This window comes from Patagioenas fasciata, chromosome 1, assembly GCF_037038585.1.
Source record: "Patagioenas fasciata isolate bPatFas1 chromosome 1, bPatFas1.hap1, whole genome shotgun sequence".
In the NCBI taxonomy this organism is placed as follows: domain Eukaryota; kingdom Metazoa; phylum Chordata; class Aves; order Columbiformes; family Columbidae; genus Patagioenas; species Patagioenas fasciata.
The window spans coordinates 30,958,797-30,978,229 of record NC_092520.1 but is presented as its reverse complement, the minus strand read 5'-3'; the positions used below and the strand labels follow the sequence as shown (position 1 = coordinate 30,978,229).

Sequence of the window (19,433 nt, the reverse complement as noted above, 5' to 3'; positions counted from 1 at the left end):
CTAGATGAGTAATTCAGCAATTGCCTACAACTGACAAGTTGGGAGTGACGGCAACACACCGTTGCTTAAGAACACTCTCACTGTTCTTATAACAACCATCCCACTTCTATTGGCTCAAGTGGAATATTCCAGCTTGCTTCTCAGCGATTACTGAGATTACACTTCAGCCATACCTGTATTCAACATATTTCAGACAGGAGGGTCAAGTATGTAGTGTATATGAGATTGCAATCCTGGTATGCTTTCAAAAGTACAAATGAAATTATTTCATACCAGCACTCAGGCAGAAGGACAGCTGGAAAAAACACGAGGTGCAGGTTATCTCCTTGTCTCAAAAAATGAATTACTTCTGCTCCACACTGGCTCCTGCCAACATCTATTCTGTGTGTATAGTACTTTGCCTCTTTCGCTGGGCCTTCCAATTGCCATCTGTCCCTCTTGATTGCAGGAGGCAATCTTTTGTATTTTTTAATTTTCTTCTTTTGTATTTAGGCCACACCAGCCTCTCCTACAGCGCAAGGGCCCATTGCTTTGTTTCTTCAAACCATCCCTTATCTGAAGGGAGTAGCGCTGAGAGGCCGCTTTCCCTTACTCATCTTCCAGCCAAAGCAGCGACACTTCTAGACTACCTTTCATTTTGTCTTTTGACGTAAAGCTTGGAAAAGGCTTTTTGCTTCTCTAAAGTCATTTTATCATATTTTCTTTTTTTTCCAAGCATGAGCTAAACAGATTTTTGGGAGAGAGATACCCCAGCCTGAACTTCTAGTAATTGTTCAGGTAACAGCAATGCTTTTGGCTGTGCTGTACATATTTTCATCCTAATTTTTAATTTTCACTATAAGATTTTTTTTCAATATTTTCTCTTTTAAGCCTTTTCATTAGATTCATCATTTTCAAATATGATAACACTATGGAACTTGAAGAAGGAAGATAACGACTAATTAATGAACAAGCTGGGAAGGATAAAAAAAACTAAGGAATAGATTTTCAAAGTTATTTAGACACCAGAAAAACAATCTAAAACCAGAGTTGCCCAAATTACATCAGGACTTTTTCAAACAAATTCAAGATATTCATTTTTTTTAAAAGGTTCTGGATTTTTATTCAAAGATCATTTGTATTAGCATTCTTATTCTATTGCTCCAGTATTTGAAATATACAGAATCTAACAAATTAGTGATATAATTCATTAGCTATTAAAATGTACAAAACAGCATTTTTATTTGAAAGGTAGGTTCATACACTTAAAAAAATAAATCAAAGAACTAAGTCACCATTTTCTCCTATAAAAACAGTGAATATGAATAAGCCAAGGCAATTTATCACATATCTGCTTAGAGATAGTCTCCTGTTGTATTTAGCATAAAAAGCGCGCTGATACAAAAATATCTATATATAAAATCCTGAAAAAGTAATTTGAACAATTTATCTTCAATTAACTTTACTGTTTATTTCCTATCTTTTTTCACAATGGAAATCTCACTGGCTGGTTATGCAAGAAATAAAAGCAGCACAACAAACATGGTGTGCACAGGAGATATTAATCATACGGTCAAAGAAAGTATAGTAATTTTCTTAAATCTGTATTTAAATGAGCAGCCTTACATAACTATATATATTAACAACTTCAACAACATCAATGAACATACCTTTGAGGTAGAAAATATTTACTTCCTAACATAAGTTTTAGCCATAGGGAAATTAACGGTACAACACTCCAGTAATAAGAATTAGAAAGGACTAACATTTTTTGTCATACTCCTATCATCTGTCATTCTTTATCTTCTTTATGGGAAAATCAGGTCTGGGAGCCTTTATGTTAATTGTTAGTGACAAACAGATTAATGTTTAAGAGCAATGTAGAAACTTCTTGAAAAATACAACAGCCACGCATTTCTTAATAGTTTTGATAACATTTGGATAACATTTGTTATCCAAATATCCCTTCTTCGCTTTTACCCACAATATCAACCATCCCCCCAAAACCAAACTGTAATACTTACTAGACTGTACAACAGCTTGAGTCTGTGCAGAAGTGCCTGATGCTATGTTAGTCAATGCCCATGCAGCTTCAAATTGTAATGAAGGACTGCAATGAAATAATTATATAGTAATAAGTTGAAACACGATCTGCTGATTATTTTATGGTTCATTTCAGTATTAATAGCTGTATCCACTCTGAGACACTCTACGTTTAAGCAGTTTTTTAAAAAACCCACTAAGCCTGGACATTTCAGAGGAAAAAGCTGTGAGGGGAAAAAAAAATGATATCAGATCCTATGAACTTTTGTAAACCACCCATCATTCTGACTTCCTATTAGTAGTCAAAAAAAATAAAAGCAGTAATACTTATTGAAGCACATACCAACCAGTGAAGCTGACCACTGCTCTAGTCAACTAGTTACAGCCTGTATGAAAGATTTCTAGCACTCCTCATAATAAAATTTAATTATGCCTCTCTAACGGGTAACACAGACCTCTTCACATTCATCTGATCCAAACACTACCCACATTTAGTGAAGAAAGTGCAACTCTCTCGCTGCCATTAGGACTTCTCAATAAATTAACCATGTATGATCATAATTAACAAAAACTTGGCCCTTCTGACATTACATCCCATATCAAGTGTAAGCTGATATACTGGGATAAAGACATTTTTCTGCTCCATCCCAGACAGGTGAAAGATCAAGCATCAGCATCATGCAGCATGATACCTGTATTAAAACTGACTTATTAAATGCAGATAAAATTAGTCACAAATATTACGAAAGCTGGGGGAACATCTCTTCCAAGATGCCTGTCACGTGTTGCCTATGTCAACAGCAGTTTAGTAAAACAGTTTGCATGAAAACTGGTGTTCAAACGCATGATCAAGGTTAAGAGTTCTAGAAGCTATAAAGGTTTACAGCTTATGGTGGTCAGCATAACAGTAAGGTGTCAGCCTCTGGGAGGAGCAAAGAATATTTACTGTTAGGTGACTATTTTTCATTTGCATGCTTTTTTGGATCTTTATCAATTATGTTTTGGATATAGCCATAGCACCTGCTTCCTTTAAGCTTTTTTTCGTGCATTATCTTCCAAAGCATTGTAAGGTTTTATTGGGGATGAAATTGAAAAAGAAATAGATAGGAGGGCCCAAGATGTGTAAATAAGGATTTGTAAAAACAAATAGCACCTGTCAATAGCTATCTATAAACCTTTAGATTCTAGGATCAAATGCATTAAAATTCTAGTTCTAGGTTGGTCCTTCTTTTCTCCCTCTTGCAATAAGCTTTCCCTTATAACATAAACAACAGCTTTTAACAATCTGCTACACAAAGTCTTTGCAGAATTTACCTCTGCTAAATATTATACAGCAATCACAATTAAAAGGACTGCTTCAGAAAATGCTGAGTTCAATTCTGAAAGGCTTATTTAACACACATAAACCACCCAAAAACTAGACAGAAAATTCAAATTAAAAGAATTCTTCACACCACTGAACCATCTACTTCTAGAGCAAACAGGCATACACGACCCATTTTAAAATCCTATCCTGATTTGAACGTTATTGCCAGTTGCCTTCTAGGCAATTGTTTTGTTAAACAACCTAGAAAAAAAGCTACTCACGCTTGATGTTTTGCAACCACCAAATTATACCCAATATGCCAATTTGCATTCTTAAGCTTATAGCCCTTGTGGCTGCAGAAATCACCTTGAAAATGGAAATACTGTAAATACATGTATGGTTGCCTGATATCAAAGACAAGCTAAAACATTTACCTCAAATATGTTAGTCCCCATCTATCTGAATAAGGGGTTCACAGATTGTGGAATATGGCATTTTTCTTACATGTCATTAAATTCTTGCAACTACATGCTCCGTGTTCTCTACCTCCTTTACTGAAGCTTGTTTTCAAGCACAGAATCAGGAGAGAGCGCATGTTCGCTGTGTTGTACCATCACAGGAGGGAGCAGCACAGAGCCAGCAGGAAACCCACCTTGCAGTGAGAACACAAGCAGCTAGAAACTTAAGCTAATAACCTTAATGAAAAAAGATGACAAGTGTGCTCTGGAAAAGAGTAGCGCCCTGTTCACAACCAGCCACGTTCTCTGCCTTCACACAAATACATGCAGGAAGTCTGAGACAGGTTTCTTAAAAATATTCAAAACCAACGAGAAATTTAGTAAGGTTTTCTCCAGTAGCTGGATATGCTCATGCAAGCTCTAAAAACTAAATTGACATTTATGCGGCAGAATAAATACTCCTGGAGAATTTATGGTTTATCATCATGGAATGTGATCAACTGGGTCAGATTATATGGCGCTATGAATCCTCAGTTTCATTTGAAATAATGAGGGGGTTTTTTTTTGCATGCAGATTTTCAGTAAGGATGAACATTTTTAGAAGTATACTTACTTATCATCCCTTTCTAGGCATTTTACCAGAATAGGCAAAATTCCTGATTTTATTAAGTCATCAATAGGTGGATTTCTGTCACTGGATAGAAGTTTTCTGTGAAATTAAACATAGAAGTAAATAAGTAACTTTCGTAATAAAAAACATGTGGGAAATATATCTCTGTGCCATTCTTAATTTTTACCTTGCAGCCTGGACAGCACTCAGTTGGATCACCGGGTTGTCACTTGTGGCGTTCTAAAAATGGATAAATAAATAAATAAATAATCAATAAAACCTAAAAATGCACAAAATACACACTTCTAATTAAAAATAAAAAAATAGCTAAACATAACATACCTGCAATATAGCTTCTAGCGTCACATTTTGCTTGAAAAGAAAAAAAAAAGTTTTAGTAATTTTGTTGCTAAATTATATTATTTTTAAACATTTAATGTAACCAAACTGATTTTAACAGAGTATCAGTTTGTAATTCTACTTTACAATGTTTTGAGACACTACCAAAGTTTTAAAAATAAGGAGCTTACTGCTTTGAAGTCAGCATCAACATCAGAATCTTCTAAACTTTCTTCTTGGGGAACATTCCTTTTTTTCAAAAGATGTTCATCTCTTTTGTTCTGTAACGGAATGACAAAAAAGACACTTAATGTTTATTACTACAGGGTGATGATATAATGGCCCCTTTAAAAATAAAAGTTAAGACGACTGCTTTTTTTTTAAAATGCATTTGTAACTGCAAATAGAATTTGCAGTATTTCAGCTGTAAGAATCTATAAGCTTGTTAATCACAGAACTATGACAACCCATGACATTGGAATTAATTAAAACTTATAGTTTGGTGATTAATTTTGTAACAGACATTTACAATACACATAGATCTGCATGACATTAACATTTAGCCACACATAACAGAAATTATTTTCCAGTGTCAGATTAGTTTTCAGCTAAACCTACTTCAACATTCCCTGGTTACATGTATTTTCATCTTGTGTATAAAGTAGCACGATCCATGTACATTGACACTTGTAATAAATACTTCCCACTCACACTATTAGCCTGATTCCTGACTCAAAATAAAGCATCCTCTAGCCTTAGCTCCTTTAAAAAATTACCTTCTCAGTGGTAAAGTACCCATTTAACATTTCTACCTAGCTTAATTAGAATATTTGAACACTTAAAGCCCTAATTTAAAAAGGAATCAAATCATCAGCTGTAACTGTAACCAGATGCATGTTTTCACAAATTTAAAAGGTACTAAAGCTATTATTTAGAACACATGAAGCAGAGTTGTCTAAATTTTAGACTTTATCTTTTGCTTGGTATGTCTAGAGGTACAATCAAAGATCAAACAGGCAATTGAAGATTATGATGTAGCACATATATAGCTAAACACCTTTTTGTGGTTTTGTTTTTGTTTTTAATAAGCACATTCAGATTTCAACCTCTAATGAAGAAAAACATTGGAAAAGGTGTAACAAAGAGCTGTAACACCTAAAACAAATATACTAACAAGGAAAAACAGGCTTTTCAGTCTCCAAACTATTACCTGACAACCAAACAATACTGATTATAGAGACCATACTATATCATGCCTTGCCTGTAATATACAAAAAAGTCTCTAAAGAGAGTCACATGTCAATATTTTATTTTATTTTCGAAAAAAAGAGCAACCTGAGGTGAAAAATTTCTAGGACCTGCTTACTTTTTAGACATCTTAAAAATAATTTAAAACCACTTTCCAGCCTCAGTTTGAAAGGCTCTCAAGCAATATATTAATGACGGCAGCATACTCAGAGCACATCCATACAGACAACATATTTTGTTGTCAAGTGGTTTTGGAGAGAAGGAAGATGGAAATGAGCAGGCAGCTAAACAGTGTTACGCAGACAACCTGCATCAGACAGGTAGACACTGGGGGATGCTTTCACTATAAAGACCTAGAATATATTTGATTTTTCCACACAAAGTACTTGGCACTGCCATTTTAAGCAAAGAAATGGTAGGGAACAGACTACCTTAGCTTAATGAATTATTTGGTATACTGCTTCTTGTGCAACTTGTTTAGAAAGTGCTTATATAGAATTCTCTTAGCATAGGTAAAATTTGCTTTGCGTAATTTCTGCAAGCTGTGAACCTTTGAAACTTTCTGCTTCATTAAATAAAAAAGGCCTCAGAGTCTTCAGGCTAGAAGATGAGGGGAGCTGCATCCCTGGAGATAAGTAAAGGGACAGAACTGTGTCTAAAAGAAGACAAATCAGAAGAATGTTTTGGTTTGCCAAGAACTTTTTCTTCAGCTGCAGGTGCAGGTCAGGACTTTGATCGACAGCCCACCTGATGAAAATGAACAGTCTGGGAGACCCCAGACTCCAATATTGCAACTGGCCTGGAGTGCCACACCAGGCGGTGGGGGGCTAGGATTCCGCGGGTATAATCATCCAAGTTTTTGTTCTGCTGAGGGTCCCTCTTCAGGAGGCTCCCAGCTCGAGCTGCTCTACACTGTACCTTGTGAATAAATTATTTGTTTTAGAAGACTTTCTGGAATCCGTGCCTGAGTCTCTGCTGTGGGAAGCCTAGGGAAAAGGAACATCCCTAATGAGGAAAACTTCATCCAAACCAAATCAATCCGGCTTTGCTCAAGTACAATTCCTTTTCCTACTGTTCGTCTAAACGGCAGCCTATGCTTCAGCAACTACAGGGACCGGACCAAATTTCCAGAGGCCTATGCTCACGTCAGCTTTCTTCAGCGCAGGGCCACTACACAAATCTCCCCAGGGAGGAAGGGCCTCCTGCTCACCTCAGATGAACAGCTCCCCCAGGTTCAGCTGTGCTGTCAGGGTAAAACAAGTCAGTCTTGGGACAAGGGACTGAAGCTAGAGGAAGGTCCTGTCTTGAGTCAACTGTCCTTATGTCCCCACCCAGAGGTGTCACCACAGTTCATGGGCATGAGCAAGTCAGTACATGCATGAACGTACAGGAATGTACATATTTATTTAGGAGGAGGGCAGACACTGGTCCCGCAGATGTTCCCTGGCTACTGAAAAGGTGCAGCCTGAAGGAATTGCTGTCTTAGTACAGAACCATCACTAGTAGTATGCTGGAGCAAGTCAAATAATCCATATTAAATCATCGACTTGGAAGGTTCAAGTTTCTTTGTCATTATCAGCAAATTACTGTGGTACAAGGCAGGTTTTTCCCAGTTCTGCTCTGCTTGAGGTATTTGGTTTAATTTTATACATCTCGTGCTCATAAAAGTCAGGGCAAGAGATTTGCAGAGTTTTTGGAAAATATGCTTGTTGTAAGAATTGTTATTCACAGATTCAGCTGGTGATATTTACTTGTTTCTCAAACAATTTTTTCAGTATCAGCAGCACTCAACTATGTGTTTTACAAGATCTTGCAATTAGGACAGGTGATCTTTACTTTTAAATTTCTGTAGAAAAGTCTTTTAGATGCTGGCCTCTTGCAGATTCTTTGATTCAAGAGATGATGAAATAGATTGCTCAAGAACTTGCTATTAGCTAAACTATTGACTAACTAAGAACTTACTATTACTATACTATTTTTATTGAACTTACTGAAAATTAAATTCTAGTTAGGAAATGTTACATCTCACTTGTTATTTTCACATTTCTTGTGTAATTAAAAAAAGAAAAAGCTTTTTAAGCACCCAAACAGCAGATTCTCCCATTTAGGTGCTTCACATCACTGTATTAGCAGATTCCCCTACCACTGAATCCTCTGACCTTATAGAACTGCCCCATATTTGGGGAGAATTATGTCACCCACAACATACACATAGCTAAGCTTAGGAAGCATGGGTTGGACAAGTGCACAATGACACGGATCATGAACTGGCTGGATGGCAGAGCTCAGAGGGTTGTGATCAAAGGTGCAGAGTCTGGCTGGAGGCCTGTAGTTAGTGGGGTTCCCCAGGTCAGTACAGGGTCTGGTCCTGTTCAACCCGTTAATCAATGACCTGGATGAAGAGACTGAGTGCACCCTCAGCAAGTTTGCTGATGATACCAAACTGGGAGGAAGGGCTGACACACCAGAAGGCTGTGCTGTCATTTGCGAGATCTGGACAGGCTGGAGGACTGGGCAGAGAAGAACCTAATGAAGTTTAACAAGGGCAAGTGTAGAGTCCTGCACCTGGGGAAGAATAACCCCAGGCACCAGTACAGATTAGCGGTGGACCTGCTGGAAAGTAGCACTGCAGAGAAGAACCTGGGCATGCTGGTGAACAGCAGGTCAACCGTGAGTCAGTAATGTGCCCTTGTGGCCAAGAAGGCCAATGGTATCCTGGGGTGCACTAGGAAAAGCATGACCAGCAGGTCGAGGGAGGTTATTCTCCCCCTCTACTCTGCCCTGGTAAGCCCACATCTGGAGTACTGTGTCCAGTTCTGGGTTCCCCAGTTTAAGAAGGACAAGGAATTACTGGAGGGAGTCCAGTGGCAGGCTATGAGATCATGAGGAAAGACTGAGAGAGCTGGGCCTGTTCAGCTTGGAGAAGAGAAGGCTGAGAAGGGATCTCATCAATGTTTATATATATCTCAAGAGTGGGTGTCAAGAGGATGGGACCAGACTCCTTTCAATGGTGCCTAACAATAGGATGAGGGGAAATGGCCACAGACTGAAACATGGGAGGTTCCATCTAAACGTGCAGAGAAACGAGGGTGTCAGAGCTCTAAAACAGGCTGCCCAGAGAGGTTGTAGAGTCTCCTTCTCTGGAGACATTCAAAACCCACCTGGACACATTCCTGTGTGATCTGCTCTGGCGAACCTGCTTTAGCTGGTGGGTTGGACTGGATGATCTCCAGAGGTCCCTCCCAACCCCAACCGTTCTGTGAGAGAAACTGGTACACTACCATTCTGTGTTCCTCCCCACAAAAGCACCTATGTTGGCACAGAATGGATGCACTTTGGGGAGCTTTGACTGAAATCTGTCCAAAATGCAGAGGATAAGAAAAAGCCATTAAAAGGCACATCACTGCTGTCATAGGTGGAAACTCAAACAAGGTCAAAGCCTTCTCAATTCTGTTGAAATTAAATAGATGGCATCCATATGGAATGAAGATCACATTATTAAAATGGATAAGAATATTAGATATTCACATAGATGTGGAATGCATCTATCATGCATGTTACTTCCACCCTCAATACGTTTCATCCCTAAAAGACATTAACCATAAACAGCCGAAACCACATCATGCATTTTCTAGTTTGAAAGATCTCCAAGTTTTTGGATTCAAAAAGCAAAATCACACTGCAACAACTGTGGTACTGAATGTGTATCCCTCTATAGGTGTGTATCCGTCTCTTCAACATATACAACACATCATTCTGAGTGATAAGGGTTTGTCAGGGTTGTGTCTCTACTAGAGTGTAACATAAGGGCTATTATATCCAGCTACTCCAGAGAGCAAGAATGAAGGTGTATCTTGAGATCCTCTCTCAAACATCCCCAAATACCAGGATGGCAGTGGTTGGAATATAGCTGGAACAAAGCAAGAGTCCCACTGTGGGTGACCGAACAGCATCCTCCCAGAATGACAGGAACGAGCTGCACGGCCTTCAGCAGCCAAATAGCTAGAAAATCACCTTCTACAAACACCAGGCAGAAAGTCTGAAGCGTACCAGTGAACAAAGCACTGGATTATTTCATGCCACTTCACCCAAAGATCTTCAGAAAGACTACCTGCCTGTAACCATTATCTGATACACACTTCATGGTTAATCACTCAAGTACTGTTAGCTGAAATAATTCCCTTGAGTAGTATTTAGAGGGGCATGCACTAATTGTCTCTGCTTGGGGCTACAGAATTGGTGATGAACACTTTTTTTGGTAGAAATCTCTCAGGAACTTGGACAAAGAAGAAAGGAGGGGAGGTTGTAAATGAACACATATTTACAGAAGAACAGCAGGAGAACAGTAACTTGCCTCTCTACTTCAAGCAACTGTCCATACCTACATTGAGGCAGTGGGTATCTCCAAACAGTATTCCTCAAAAAAATTCAATTTCCCTGGAGGAAAGTCCCTTGAATCCCCAGGTGAACAGATACTGAAGCACTGTTCTCCTAATTGCAGCAGCATGCTGAGAGGTAAAATAAAGCAGAGATCCACCTAACTGTTCCGCTGCTATCAGGAACAGAGACATCCCACTGGGAGGCCACCGATGGGTGAAGATCATAACAAAAGAACAACCTTTCAATCTCTGGCCACCAAACATATATAATCTAGGTTTAAATTCCACTATGAGACACGGCCTGTTGGCAAGAGGAAAACTGCATCAGACTAATTAGAAATCTCAGCACCATAAGACAGCAACACTGAAAAGCCTTCTAATTGTAGCTGATTGCTAACAATGGCCATAATAGACACCATAACTGAGCCAACCAAGAGCCCAGTTCTCACTTGTTCCAGCAAGCAAGTTAACAGCTCCTTAGAGAGCCTTTATACCTGTACACACAACCATCTAATTCCTTTGGCAACATGAGCATGCCTAGGAGGATGCTTCCTAATGTCAATGTTGACCAAAATAAATATGAGTAAGCAGGTGTATTCTAATACCAAGATATTTTACCCTCCTTAGGAGATACAGCTGAACTTCACAGGACATAATTGACCACAAGTTGATACTAGAATTTCTGTGAACGCAGACAACATCTTCAGGCTGTCAGTCATGTGGTGCCACAGAAAATGACCTTAGCCCCAGGAAGTGTGAGCAAGCAAGAACGTTCCTGTAGCTACTCACTGTTTGCAAATGGTTTGGCTGAAAAACAACTGTCAGAAACACACCTAGAGGAGCTTGCACAGCAGCCTGAAGAAGAGAAGCTAGCGCTTAGTCAAGAGCATTAAAATTTTCTTGCTAGGTAAAAGCTATTCTTATTAGCATTTCTTATAAAGTCAAAATGTTCACAGAACCTTCCAGTCCTAAGAAGTCGCCTTAAGGCTATTTGAAACAGTTCTGCCTGTTTGGAGAAGCATCCAGTTCCTGGACAGCTAAACCACTGTATGCAGTAATTTGACAGACAAATCCCATCCCCCTGCATGAGGTAACAGAATATGATTTGCAGCTTGGCACGACCATACTGTGACAAACTAAAAAGTTTTTGCCTAAATCACAGCACCAGCCTCTTCTGCAGGCTCCTGTGGTGAAAATGAAACCAAATGAGCACACCTGGATGCAGCCATCCTGTTCAAACCATGGTGAGAGAGCCCTTTCCAAGGGAGAGGTCTCAGACTGAAATCCCCGATGAAGGCTAAGACTTCATCACCAACAAAACTGAGAAGACGTCCTTCAAAAGTGAAGATCCTCAACCACTGCTTGAACCATGCATGATATGTACAACCAAGTCTGAAAGTTCACAAACAGCTGGTTATAAGTACGTCAGCATTCTGGTAGAGATCCTACTAAAACTGTCTACAGAGGTTTCAGTATGAACAAAAGGTATGTGGACACATTTGCCAGGCAAAAATGTTGAATGGTTAGAAACAACAGGAATGATACCATGTGTGCACTTTCTTGTCCAGTGTGATGATCTGTTGAGAGTTTTTGATGACAGATACCCATTGTTTGCTTCACTGACAGTGGGAAGGTCAGGCTACATGAACAGTAAATATGTAAACCCTGCAGATCCTGGTACTTCTTGCTTACCTTCTTGGAAGATGGCCACAGGATTGAAAAAAGTTCCTATCAATGCAAACAAGTTTCAAAGACAACATGATTAACAGAAGAAGAATCCTTGTGGGCAACAAGGGTGTCCATCAGCTCTGTGCAGTATTCCACTTAGTACTATAGCACATGACCAATAGGATATGCTAAAGGAGTGGTCAAAGGTGTTAAGCATAAATTTATATATGGTTTTCAGCATTTGACACATGGGATAACTCTGTGAAGAGTCTCAACTCTGTTGGGAAGATTCAAGATCACAAGAGAAAAGAAATACACAAGAAAAATCTTTGCCTTCAGGTAGGAAACACCATTATTAAATGCTTCTTCAGATCAGGGAAAGGCTTAGGAACTCAGCAACCAGTAGGATGAAGTTCTTTTTATATAAAGGTTACGATATTTATGTTTGAGTCCTCTGAGGACAAAGAGTAGAACTTAAAGAACATCTCAACATTAGGAACTGAAGTGCCATCCAGCATTAGCTTTATTCACAGGCGAAAAGCAGCAGCTCTTTCATCTGCTCTTACATCCTAGGAAAGACTAAAGGATCAGGCCAGTGATGGAGGTAGATTCAGGTTGTCCAGATGTCCCTTTTAAGCTACCATGGTTGTGACTGATTGAGCTGAATTTCTAGGTTTCAATTACACGTAATGTCCAATTTTGGTTTTGGGGAGTGAGAGCACCCGCCACATTCCATCATGAAGAAAAAGAAAATGCCTACCACTCCGATCTCATTGTGGTAAAGGGATGCTCTGAAAACCTCTACTGAATATCCTCCAAATCAAAGTTTTCACAGGTGGCCTATCTAGCCTGAGTAAATTTAGTAACAGCTTTTGGATATGTACGTTGGGAAAGATTCTATTTCTTTAATGGTTGGGAAAGGACTATTAGTTGGCTCTACTCACTGTCTTAAAACTGATTAGCACCTACAGAGATTTAAAAAAAATAAACCCAAACTATAAAAAGGCTGAACAGTTCAATGTGATGATCTTACAATCCATGGATATCAAAATTACACCCTACATGCTCAGCGAACTATGTCCCTTGCATCCAAAGGCAATCAAATCAAAGTGATTCCAAGACTATTCTTCAGATAAAAAGCACAGCTACAGAAATGCAGTTGGAAGACGAGGGCTAGTTCTCTACATTTGAGCTCTGCTAACTCACTTTTGTGACAACAGACAGCAGTCACAACGTTCCTGTTGGGCCAGTGCACATCTTGGAAGATGAGCAGATTGACTAAAAATAAGTAGACATGTACATGTACACCAGCATGTGGCCTCAAGCACAGATTGCAAAGACTGAGGCTGGTTAGGTTAACCAAAGCAAGCTCTTACTAAAACGGATTCGAGCAATTCTCCAAGGAATTTCTTCATAGCCCTTTTCAACCAAGTCTCCAGAAGAACACATTGAGGACATAATTTTCCTCCTAAGGTCTTTTTTTTAATTTGAGGAATCAGTCAAGGCAGAGTAGATGCAAGCTCTTTCCTAAGAATTTGTGGTACTTACACTGGATAGAGAACCCTCCAGAAGAAATTACTAATAGTGCTTCAGTCTCCCTGTGATTATAGCTGTTTCTTTGAACTTGGTGGACTTAGACCTAAAAAATGTTCTTTACAGTGAATGAAAAGTTATACTTTCACATTCAATTGTAAAAGACACGTTACCAAATCAAGTTTTACTGTCTTGAACATGAAAATGTGGACTTCTTTAACATTTTTTTTTGCATTTTCAGACTTCCTGGGAATCAGAAAAATATTTTTCCCACCCTAGGTCTCCCAGCAAGATGAACACAGACTACTTTCCTTAAGGCTCACTACTTTATTTAGGTGCTATTGTGGATATAAGCCACCTTATTTAAGAAAGATCAGAGTAGGGACAACAAGTACAGTATGACAGAGAAACAGGTAAAAAAAGACATATGCCCACTGCTCCTTAATCCACCACTTATTTAGCAAATAATTGCTTTGCCTTGCATCTAACTTAATTGGCAATTAGAGCTTCATGAGCTCATGTCTATGAGCTCTCAGAGGCAGTGGAGTTTGCCAAGAAAGAAAAAATAAACCTTATGAGAGATCCTAGAAGTTTTTAGCATTCCAGTTAGTTAGCAGGCCTTAAAGGAGGACAGGATCCCCTGTTTCTGCTGAGGTTAGGAGTGTTAAGGCCTCCTCTGAAGGGTGGCATCTGACTCAGTGACCACCGCATTGATCACCTTTCTTAGAGCACACAAGCTGCCCAGCTCAAGCTTCCTCCTCACCGAAGGCCAAGCGCCCAAGAACGAAAGGTGCTCTCACAGCAATGGACTTACAGGCTTTGTCAGGTATGGAACCTTAAACTGAATCCTAAGATTACTCACCCACCCCACTCCCCTTTAGCATAAGACTAATCAGCTAGGTTAGCCAATTAATTCCAGAGTCCCTGTTGCTAACAGATCAGCCTTTTGGTTTCTGTAATGCTAAAATTAAGCGTTAAACATTCTAAATCAGACTTTGCAAAGAAACTATTCCAAGAAACTTACATTTTAAATCCTGAGACAGTCTCCAAGACCAGAACTGACATCGTTATCTTGTCTGTCTGGCAAGAGAAATGTGCTTTGGCCCATTGCTGCACTAACAATATAGCCAGAGACCATCTTTCCAGAAGATTAGTAGGTCTGTTCCCAAAATGCGTAAAACACATGTTCAGCAAGGCCAATATGGAATCAGAAAAGGGCGCCTGACCACCAGGAGCATCATCTGACTGGCTCACAGTGCCAAGCCTTGCCTCAGCCAGGATTCTGCAACCGCTATCCTTTTATGTCACAGATAGCTTTGTTAGCTCAATTTCTAATCAGAAAGTGAGAAAAGTGGGAAAAGAAAAAAAAAGGAAAAAAAAAGTAAGGCTTCTTTCTGAATAAGAGCTGCAGTGTGGTGTGAAGATAGTGAACAGAGATAATACATTTTGAAACACAGAATGTGTTTCAAATGCACCTTGATGTCTGTAATCTCAAAAGAATAAACACCTCACACTAATGCATGCAGAAATTGTTTACTACTGTTCAAAGCTGTGAGTTTTTTTATTTATTCCATCTTGCAAAATAAAGATGTAAGCAACTTTATCAGATCCATTCATTTAATATTTATACTATGGTATATTCAAAAGACAAACCCATTACTATATAGTGTTTCACCTGAACAGATTGAGAATATGCTCAATTTTCCTGTTTCTTCAAAAGCCAGGTGCACACACAGCATCTGGATAGCTGGGATAAAGGGAAGATGACTCTTTGTTTTGAAGAGGCACTGGTGGATTACTAAAGTCACACCAACACAAACATTTCCTGTGTTTGGCATACTCTTGCTAGGGTAGCAGTGTTAGCCACGAAGATGAAGACTGAAGCAGTGAAATTACAGCTTATCCTTTCCACTGTTGGAGCTTAATAAAATATATCCCTTTATATTTCAGTCCCATTTCTTGATCAGAAGCAACAGCCTCATATCTGCCACAGAGTTCCCACAGCAAACCAGTTGCCCACAAGCACCAGTTCAACTGCTGCAAACCAACAACTCGGACACATGCTGAATCTCTTAGTAAAGCAGATTTCTTCTGCCCTCTGCAGTGAAAGATGTTCAGCAACCACTCCAGAAGAACGCAACTTCCTGCGTTTAAATGTTCTGCAGCTGCTGTTCACTCTTGATTTACAATCTGACCTACATCCAGTGCTTAGGCTTCTCTAAATGTGTAACTGATCTTTGCACATGCAGTTTTCAGTGAAAAGTCACTAGCAGCTCACAGGCTTCTTCTTCCTCATTTTCACTCATGTATTACTGGCACATACAAGACTCCTTGCATACAGAACAATCCGTTTCCTTAAGTGTATGACTTGCTCCCCACCATGCTTCTGTAATAAAATGACCTTGAAACTGTGACCTGTTACAAAAAACAATTACGAGAATTAAATTAAAATTAAAATTCTCACTTTGTACTGCAAAGCGCTCTCCAAAGTCTGCACTGGAATGCTTGCATACAGTCTCAATTTAACGAGATGTATGTGGATATGCTGCATTAGCTAAGCCATCTTTTACAGCACTGCTTTGCTAGCAGGTATTGGCTGCCCAAGTGTTATGAATGATTCTTCCCAGTGCAAATTTCAGTTACACAGCGAGTTTACACTGAGTCAACACACTAGTTCTGAACAGAGAAGGCCTTTATAATGTCAACATAAAATTCAGCTGTTGATAATTCAGAAACCAAAATTACCTGAATCTCATTTTAATAAAAAACTGGCTAATTTCCTTTTTCACTTGGCACCTGCCACTGTATGTAAAAGTCGCTTTCTCCACACCTTGGTCATCTGCCAGTACTGGTAAGGCCATAGCCAGCTTAAGCTACACAACACATTCAGACATCTTCAGCTAGATTCTTTGCTTAGGAAAATATGAAAGCATTAAACAATTTTTAGATGACACATCATGTTCATGTTATTATGATTTTTTTTCCAGTCATCTGGGTCCAATTAGGTTTCCTCAACTAATTCTTATAGTTTCAGGATGAATCTTACAGATAGTTATTGTAATGAGATACAGAAGGCTTTCTATAAGACCTGGGAAAAAAAAAGGTCTCTTCAAGAAGAGCAGAAGGATCCCAAGAACATACTGGCACAACATTTTTGGTAGCTCCTACACAATCAGGTGATAAGTGCAGACACAATTTCTCAAAAACAAGTCAGGCTAATCTTTAACAACATAACTTCCATTCAGAAACACTTCACCTTGATTTTAGCAAGGTTTTCATTTTCTCTCTCAGTTTGCAAGTACTGAAAAGAAAATTCAGACGAAATTGGGTGGACATGCACTCCCAAGTATGGCCCAGACCGTCAATGGTTCAACTGGCAAACTGGAGATATGCATCACATGGGAGACCCAAAGGAGACTGTCCTACAACTAGAATACTGAAAGCACACACTTCTTAATCATTAGTCATTAACGAAACTGTTAGAAAACATGGGTGATACCAAGGTGGGGAAGTCTTGAAGCATTCTGGGGAACAGAATGGGAATTCAGGTTAAGAAAGTCTGGGAATAGCAGAGACAATTCAAAAGACAAGAAGCAACTATGTTTAAAACTTCTGCATTTATTTAACTATGCAAATAGAGAACACAAACAACTATCCTCACTTTGCAGTACTGTAGGAAGAAGCGTCCAAAGAATGTAACAGATCACAGACTGAGTGCAGGCCAACAACATACTCAATATAAATAAGAATACTGTGTGAAGAATTGTTTTTCACTGTCCCATTTAAACCTCAGCTGTGGCCTGCATACATCCACACTTCCAGAAAGATACAGGTAATTTGGATCTGAGGAGCAACAACAAGTCAAATCTAGGAAACAATGTTGAAGGAAAGGGTGAAGAATTGAATTTGTCTCAACAGGATAAAGCTAAAGGGGTCAGTATCAGTCCTCAAATATATTGAAGGTACCCAAAAGCAGATAAAAGTTCACCCTTTCTCTTTACACACATAGCCCAAGAGTGGTTTAGCTTGTGAAAACGTCCTCCAGCAGCAATCAATCCTTCAAGGTGCTTAGAAAGGCTGTTGGCAGTGTTATGAAAGATGAGGGTGTAACATATCTTGTATTTAGGCAGAGCACTGAACTAGATCACCTCTCACAGTCATGTTCTTCCCAGCTATATTGGCGTTTACCCAATACAATCAAAATCTGACCCTAAAATTAACTCCCCTCTATAGCACAGAAGCAGTAATGTCCAGAAAACAAAATAAACGAACATCCACACTTTCTAAATCCTAAAGCTCTCCCTTTTCCCATTTGGAGACTTTAAACATTTAAACTGATGACACCTTCACTGTAATGATATGGGAACTGCTACAGAAGCTGAATATGGATTATTTGCAAGTGATACACTGGAATACAGCAGTACTGTTCCGCTGTACTGAGCTTAAGGAGTTGGAGAGTAAAACTAACATTAGAATCTGCAGTTAGTAATCCACAAATTTTTTTATGTAAGTTTGGGGCCATGAAGCAAAGCTTATGGCAAAATATTTACCTAGGATATCAGAGCACTACTAGTAAAGTAACACAGTTGACAAACAAAAGGAGACTCACCTTCCGCAATTCAATTGTAACTTCATTTCTGTGTCTTCTCATAGTCTGTAAATAAAAAATAAAAAATATTTGCATGTAAAGAAATTAGTGTTTTGGTTTAAAGTCAGTTGTTTCTAGGTCAAAAGTGCAGCTATTCATCAAAAAGACACTGAAACCAGTGTGTGCAATTTATAATTCAATCTTTCTTAGCAAGATGCATGACTTGTTTTTTGGGTTTCTCTTCTTTTTTATTTTATTTTTAAAGACTACATCTTACAGAAAGCTTTGTCATAAACCACAATAAGTATCGCAAAGGCAGAAAACACTGACTTCCTCATGGAGTCTCACTGGAATGACTCTTCAAGTACTTACATGTGCACATCAAAAGAAGCAGCAGATACAGGTTAGACAGTCTCATATTCACACGCGATCACTTTCACAACCTAAACGCGTAACCTATGCCAGTTATCTGGCCAAAGTCAACCATGAGTGACAGAAGATGACTGAGCTCAATGCAAACAAGACAGATAAGGCTTGTGGTAAAAGAAAATGAAGTACAGTGACACTGAGTCTACTTAAGTTCTATAGCCTGAACACTGTAAAGGAAAACCAGCCCATAAACATCTCAGCTCCTTAAAGATACTGGGAACTCAAGACATCCCCTACAGTGTTTCTATACCTCTTAGCTGAAAGAGATCACAAGCCTGAGAAAGAACAATTTTAGCCTAGTAAAGGCAATCTCCCTGCATTCATTTCACAATCAATGGAAAAGACACATACCATCAGAATGCAATAGAGAGAAAATCGGGACTGGATGCCTGCTGGCAGCCTACAAAGATCACCCACACTAACTAAAATTAGCCTTCAAAATACATTCTGTGTCCTATCCTTGCTACTGACCTTCACTGCTGCTATCACGTTCCTTTTGAGTTTGGGCAAGTAACTTCCCTAAACTACAAAGTCTTAGTGAAGAACAGCAGTACACAGAAAACACCAGCACTCCCCATCAGCCATCTAAAGAAACAGCAAATAGGCTAAAGCTCAAACACAGGTAAATAAAATGAGCAAACTTCACACCATGAATCTACACAGGATGTAGTTTCAGTGCTTAGATCACTACCTTAACTTCACTGTTCTCAACCAGTTTGGATAGCAGTATTCATTTTATTACCTTAAGTTGATTTGAGAGTATGGAAGGTGTAATGCTTGTTTTGCTGTCCACTGCTTGATTAACCAACTCACTCAAGTAAACACAGACACAATTCTAATTTTTACATCTACA

General features: G+C 39.0%; 1 protein-coding gene across 1 annotated transcript in view; it reads right to left on the bottom strand.

The window, feature by feature from the left end:
• KPNA3 (karyopherin subunit alpha 3) overlaps positions 1-19,433 on the bottom strand; it is a 53,481-nt gene that overhangs the window by 15,184 nt on the left and 18,864 nt on the right. Inside the window, exons 2-7 of the mRNA XM_065860239.2 lie at positions 18,173-18,217; positions 4,927-5,016; positions 4,739-4,768; positions 4,584-4,636; positions 4,400-4,495; positions 2,004-2,089 (exon numbers count right to left, since the gene is read on the bottom strand). Of these exons, the coding sequence (XP_065716311.1) occupies positions 2,004-2,089; positions 4,400-4,495; positions 4,584-4,636; positions 4,739-4,768; positions 4,927-5,016; positions 18,173-18,217 (400 nt within the window). The remainder of the gene's footprint in view (positions 1-2,003; positions 2,090-4,399; positions 4,496-4,583; positions 4,637-4,738; positions 4,769-4,926; positions 5,017-18,172; positions 18,218-19,433) is intronic.